The 6,581-nt window shown below is 43.5% G+C and overlaps 1 protein-coding gene across 4 annotated transcripts; it reads left to right on the forward strand.

Moving 5' to 3' along the window:
- On the forward strand, positions 512-3,665 carry LOC8084863 (cytochrome P450 72A11). Of its 4 annotated transcripts, none has more exons than XM_021455912.1 (5): positions 512-1,008; positions 1,501-1,724; positions 2,169-2,428; positions 2,528-2,912; positions 3,048-3,665. In XM_021455912.1, exons 1-5 carry the CDS (start codon positions 702-704, stop codon positions 3,471-3,473), a joined length of 1,602 nt encoding a protein of 533 aa, XP_021311587.1. In that variant the 5' UTR covers positions 512-701; the 3' UTR covers positions 3,474-3,665. The 4 variants fall into 4 exon arrangements, with proteins under 4 accessions (XP_021311587.1, XP_021311589.1, XP_021311586.1 ...); XM_021455914.1 differs by having other exon boundaries at positions 2,181-2,428; XM_021455911.1 differs by having other exon boundaries at positions 2,169-2,912.

Consider the following 6,581-nt stretch of genomic DNA (forward strand, 5'->3'; position numbering starts at 1 on the left):
GTTGCTACAAAGATTGTAAAAAATTAAAAATGAAATTAAGCAGAGATGACATGGATACCTTGTATTAAGAGATTAAAAGTTAGTGACATGACATGTATTAGTGGAAGATGACGTGAATGTCTTACATGTTGAGATAGAAGTTGAGATGATGCAGATAGCTTGTATTAAGATGTTTGGAAGTTAGTGGCATGACATGGCAATTAGTGGAAGATGACGTGGATGTATTACATATTGAGACAGAACTTGAGATGACGTGGATAACTTGCATTAAAATATTGGAAGTTAGTGATATGACATGACATGACAATTAGTGGAAGATGACGTAGATGTATTGCATGTTGAGATAGAACTTGAGATGGAGTGGATAACTTGCATTAAAATATTAGAAGTTAGTGATATGACATGGATATTAGTGGAAAATGATGTGGATGTCTTACACGTTAAGATAGAACATGTGGTAGAGGTTATCTTTATAAGAGATATAAATATGACAAAGACTGACTGCTATCTAAGGGTTCGATTCCACATGGACACCAATATTATTTCATGAATGTCACTCTACTGATGCTGATACTAATTTGTTGTGAGAGAAAAACATTATATATGATTTAAAAATAGTGCTAATAAATTCGAGCGAACCGAGACATATTGTTGCCGCTTCCCTTTCCACAACCCGCCACTAAGTACAATCTAGCAAAGCCATGGTCAGCTGCGTGGTGCTGCTCCACGAGACCTCCCCATGGAGCGTGCTCGGTGGTGCGGCGGCAATGTTGGCCCTGTGGTGGGCAATGCAGGCGCTGGAGTGGGCCTGGTGGACTCCTCGGCGAATAGAGCGAACCCTCAGGGCGCAGGGCCTAAGGGGCACCCGGTACCGCTTCCTGTGGGGCGACCTCAAGGAGGAGAGCCGGCTAACAGCGACAGCCCTGGCGAAGCCCGTGCACACGGACCGGCCCCATGACATCTTCCCACGTGTTTCCCCTCTCCTTCATCGTGCCGTCGAGGAGCATGGTACACATGCATTTCAAGCTGCAATCCAATCATTCTGTTCAAGTGACCAAAACTGTCATTCATCGGTTCCTTTAAAAAATTAGTATTGAGGAAATTCGGTTCTAGTACTTTCGGTTCGGTTTAGATATTTACTAAAAAAATACTAAATTGATCGCATAAACATGTAATAGTAGGTTCAAAACCTAATTTTGACATAATTTGTAAATGATTTCATAGAGGATAATAATGTCAAATATATACATATACAAGTCCATAGGATTATATAAGTTCTACCACATATGAAAAAAATAGACTAAAATAGTCCAAACTCAGCACATTTTGGTAAATTTGGTTCTCTAGGATAAAGTACCGAATTTACCTCAGTTCTTGAAAATTAAAAACCAAATAAGGTAAAAAAATTCGATTTCAATATTTTTGGTTTAGTTCTCGGTTCTCGATATTTTGTCCCAAGGGTTAGTCACGCTGGTGAAACAAACAAACTGAAAAGTGCAGGCAAACTCTCGTTCACGTGGTTCGGGACGACCCCAAGAATTGCAATCGCCGACCCTCAGCTGGCCCGGGAAGTTATGTCGAACAAAGATGGCTACTTCGTGAAAACAAAGATAACCACTCGTGTCACGAAGCTTCTATTTGCTGGGGTTGCGATTCTTGACGCCGAGAAATGGGCCAAGCATAGGAAGATTCTGAATCCGGCCTTTCATGCTGAGAAGCTCAAGGTTTTTTTTCTCCTTTACTACTGAAATACATTGGGGCAATCTTTGATTTCCGATGTTTAGTTTGACACCATTGCACTGATGATAATTTCCAAACGTAAGTTTAGTAAGAGACGCTAATGCTGTTGGTTTGTTATGTCATATATGCCCTGTTAATGTTAAAATGGAGAAATCATGTAGTATGATGGTGGTCACTTATAATTAATACTTCTAGAGAAAAAGGAAACTCGATTGATCTAGTTATTTGCAGAAACAGCTTATATTTGTGCTAAGCGGCCTACTCCTTAGCACTGATAAAGCCTTATGTTTTATCACAAATGTTGCGCTACTATACTAAACACTAAGCCGCTACTATACTAAACACTAAGCCAGGTCATAATAGAAGAAGGAAGATCGATTTATTTCCATTAGTTAGGTTTCTTGGAAATTTCTAATTATCTTACTTAGAAATGGATGCAGGGGATGTTGCCGGCGTTCTCTGCAGCTTGCAGCGATCTAATTTGTAGATGGGACAACTTAGTTGCTGATTCTGTCGGAACAAAAGAGCTGGATGTATGGCCTGAATTCCAAAATTTATCAGGGGATGTCATATCAAGAGCTGTTTTCGGTGTTAGCTACCAAGAAGGCAGGCGAATTTTCCGACTTCAAGCTGAACAAGTTGTTCGCGTTACCAATGCTTTCAAGACAAATCACATCCCAGGATTCTCGTATATCACTTTACTACTCCATAATGCTTATTCAGTACTATCTACGAATGTTTTATTCCTGAATCTAAAAATCTCACATTTACCTTTCTCATCTGACAGTCTTTTACCGACAGAAAACAACAGAAGGATGAAGGCTATCGATTGGGAGATCAAGACGATCCTAAGGGGAATAATAGAGAAGAGACATGAGGCCATGAAGAACGGTGAACCCAACAAAGATGACTTGCTCGGCATGCTATTAGAGTCAAACATGAATTATACAGATTCAGACGGAAAATCCAGCCGTGGGATTACCCTAGAAGAAGTGATCGAAGAATGCAAGCTGTTCTACTTTGGAGGAACGGAGAGTACCGCGGTCCTGCTGACATGGACAGTAGTAGTCCTAAGCATGCATCCCGAGTGGCAAGATCAAGCCAGGGATGAGGTTTTGGAAGTCTTTGGGCAAAACAACCCAGATTTCAGTGGTGTTAGTCGTCTAAAAGTTGTAAGTCTTAGTGCGATTAATTTGAAAAGGAATTATTTCACAGGGCAGATGTGATTCTGTTTCGTTCTGAGATCTCCATGCCACAATATATTCTATCCTATCTAAGCATTATTTTTTGTTTGTACTTTGCAACAGGTGACCATGGTGCTGTATGAGGTGCTACGCCTTTATCCTCCGGCGTTGTTTATTAACCGTCGGACGCACAAGCAGACAGAGCTTGGAGGCGTCACGTACCCACCGGATGTCATGGTTCTGGTGCCCATCATGTTCATCCACCGGGACCCTGCCCTCTGGGGGACTGACGCCGGCGAGTTCAACCCGAGGAGGTTCGCCGAGGGCGTGTCCAAGGCGTGCAGCGACCCGGGCGCCTTCATCCCCTTCAGCTGGGGACCGCGCATCTGCATCGCCCAGAACTTCGCGCTGCTGGAGGCTAAGTTGGCCATCAGCATGATCTTGCAGCGCTTCGCATTTGAGCTGTCTCCGGCGTACGTTCACGCGCCCTGCAACGTCCTCACGCTCCACCCACAGCACGACGTTCTGATTAGGCTACACCGACTCTAATAGAAGACCATTTTTTTGGTACCTCTTTATAAAGGAATTGCATTTTGCACAATGCAGGTGTCAGAGATAATGACAATCATACTAATATCTTGTGTAAAAGATTCGCTTGAGCTTATGTCTTCGCTTGAGCTTATCTACCGAATCTGTCAACCATTGAGCAGTGTTTTTATCTCGTATAAGTATCACCAGTCACCACTACATATCCACCCATTACCACCGGTTATAAAACTGGACAGCACTGTTGGACTTGAAATCGATAGTGGGCAAGTGGTTGTGGTAGCAACCACTGTCATTGTCATTGACGCACGGATCCAAAACCAGCAGTCATGCATATAAACACATATAAGCGCCGGCTCTAGGCTAAAAGTAGTATTACTGTGTTATAGATACTTTCGCTAATTGTTCAAGCAGCTATCAGTTGACTACCTTCATAGAAAAAACCCATGTAAAGTTTAAGTGAATGTATTTAAGAAAATGAAACTAATCAGTTGACTACCTTTGAAGGACCGAGATGACTAGAGAGGGTAAATGAAAGCTGATTAAAATTTGTCAAAAAAAAACTTGGCCTATATGTTCCAAACTTCAAAAAAAATCCTCTCTTCTATCAAAATCAAATCCTCGTGGTCATGACATGGTTATAGGACTTAAAAAAATGCTAGGAAGCTCAAATGATCAAGCGGAAGCAAGAGCAGATCAAGGAAACACCTTGGAAACCCTAGAAAATGAAATTAAGCAAGTAGATAGCTGAAGTTATGCGTTCGAACAGGAAGTTACGCACGGACTACTTTCAGCAGATTGAACCGAAGAACAAAGGTCAAAACTTGATCGACCAAAGTCCGATTGAGCTGAAATTTTGCACACACCTTCTCTAGGATGTTTTGAAGGTGTTGAAAAATTTTTACCACCAAAAGATGAAAGCTTGGACAGCAACTCGAAAAACACGCTCTTAGATCAAAGTTTTCACAGTTTTCTTGAAATGGAGGGGATGTTCATGGGAAATCTATTTGAGGCAAACCCTAGCCATGTTCCCAAGACCTCATAGCACCCAAGAAATGTTCAAAACAATGTTAGAAATCAACATACTTTTATTGGGCCTAGTAACCAAATAGTCATGGGCCACAGGTACCAAGCAGCAAGGTACAAAAGAGCACAGGTTGGTTTGGGAGCATGTGTCAAACGATCAGACGACCATTTCGATGCAGCGAGCTTTGGCTCGAGGCGAGATATACTCAATTTTTTCCCTTCACCCCTTCTTCTTCTTCTTCTTCTTCTTCTTCTTCTTCTTCTTCTTCTTCTTCTTCTTCTTCTTCCTCCTCCTCCTCCTCCTCCTCCTCTAATCTACCAATCTCCTTGTCCCTAGATATTTCCTTAAACTAGTTGGACTATTGTATTCCCGTTGAATGAAGCAAGTAATTTGGTTCATTACATCCATTATCATATTCAATTCGATCTAGGGAGCCACAACAACATTGTGTGAGGAGTTCGACTGCCACCATGACGACAAAGGAGATGTTGGCCATGATTCTAGCAAAGCTAGAGGAGATGACACAACACCATTGAGCCACTGATGCCTTTGTCGCCTCCCTCGACCTCCATCCCTTCACAAACTTCGACACCACCGTAGGACATAGATCTAGACATCTAATCGGGCGTTGACCGCCTCACCCGCCTCCTCGACTCACTCTTACATGACATCGTCTCTCACCTCCCCTCTCCATCAAGAACCCCACACACATGGTAGTGCTCTCCCACTACTGGAGCCTCATCTGGCATGTTGCCCTGCTCCTCGTCGACCATGCCAACCTGACCATCCTTCACCTTAACTCCAATCGATTCTGCAACCTTGTGCCCAAGTCATTTGATAGGCTACTGGAGCAGATCCACCTATAGCAGAAGCGTTGTGCCCTCCTGTTACGCCTAGTCCACTCGCTTCTCGCCCTCGACGACTTCCACTGCTACCTCTTTTCCCACAACCTCAACTGCCCAAGCTTAGGCGCCTCAACTTCTGCTCTATAGGCTGTCTTCTAGCCTGGGACCTGACACGCAAGGTTGTGATGTACCTTTTTGCCATGTAGTGTGGGGCATGGGTCATCTATGACGCCGACGTGGCTTACTAGCCCCTTCCGCGACCTCTACTCCTAGCCAGGACATGGCTCTTGACTTAATCTGGCGTCACCAAGCTCCACGTCACCTTACCCACCAGGTGTTCGACACTAAGCTTATACTAGAATGCATGTGTTCCAATGATGCTTGACACACCAACACAAAGACATCACTCATACTGCCATGGTTGCGAGACATTACTACATGTTTGGTGTTCATATTTAGTCATTCAGATCACTGCATGGCCTCCATGGTTGTTTGCAAGGATGTTTAGGACTTGGTTCTTTTGGTCTCTTCAATGTCACTTTTGCACCCTCTAGATATATGAAGTTCTAGCTACAAGTCATGCATGGATAGCAGCTACATGCTCACATTTGATTCAGGCATCATGTTATTATGAACATGCATAGTCATGTTTCATTTTTTATGTCTAGCAGCAAATGGTGGTCATTTTCAATGTTCACGAGCAAATTTTCCCTAATAATTACTCCCTCCATACTAGAAATACATGACGTTTAGGACATGATTGTGCTTACCAAGGAGTCATTAATTAGTGGGTAATCTTCCGGTTTTGCTCTTATTAAATTGAGGCGCGGGTGTACTTAGACATGAAACATTATTTGTTCTAATGGTTATCGGGGCTGGTGTCAAGGCGCTCGTGGGCGAGGGCGGGGGTTTGATTCCTGTGGCCTACGCCTTTTTTACATGGCCATGATTTTGTATGGCGCAGGTTTCGCTGCTGGCGCGTGCGGCACTCTGGATCGAGGCGGAAGACAGAAGGGCGGCACTCTGGAACGAGGCTGCGTGGATCGAGGCGGAAGACAAAAGGGGCAGGGGCAGGGGCAGCGCAGTCCATCTGAAGTCTTCTAAGCCTACAAAGTCATTCTTGGCGAAACTAGGGAGAAAGTCCAGAACATCACTTAATCAAGTAGAGAGGGAGTACTCGCTTCGTATAGAAAAAATGAGGTTTAGGACAACATTTAGCATACCAAGGAGTGATTAATT

Source organism: Sorghum bicolor, chromosome 3 (assembly GCF_000003195.3).
Source record: "Sorghum bicolor cultivar BTx623 chromosome 3, Sorghum_bicolor_NCBIv3, whole genome shotgun sequence".
NCBI lineage: Eukaryota > Viridiplantae > Streptophyta > Magnoliopsida > Poales > Poaceae > Sorghum > Sorghum bicolor.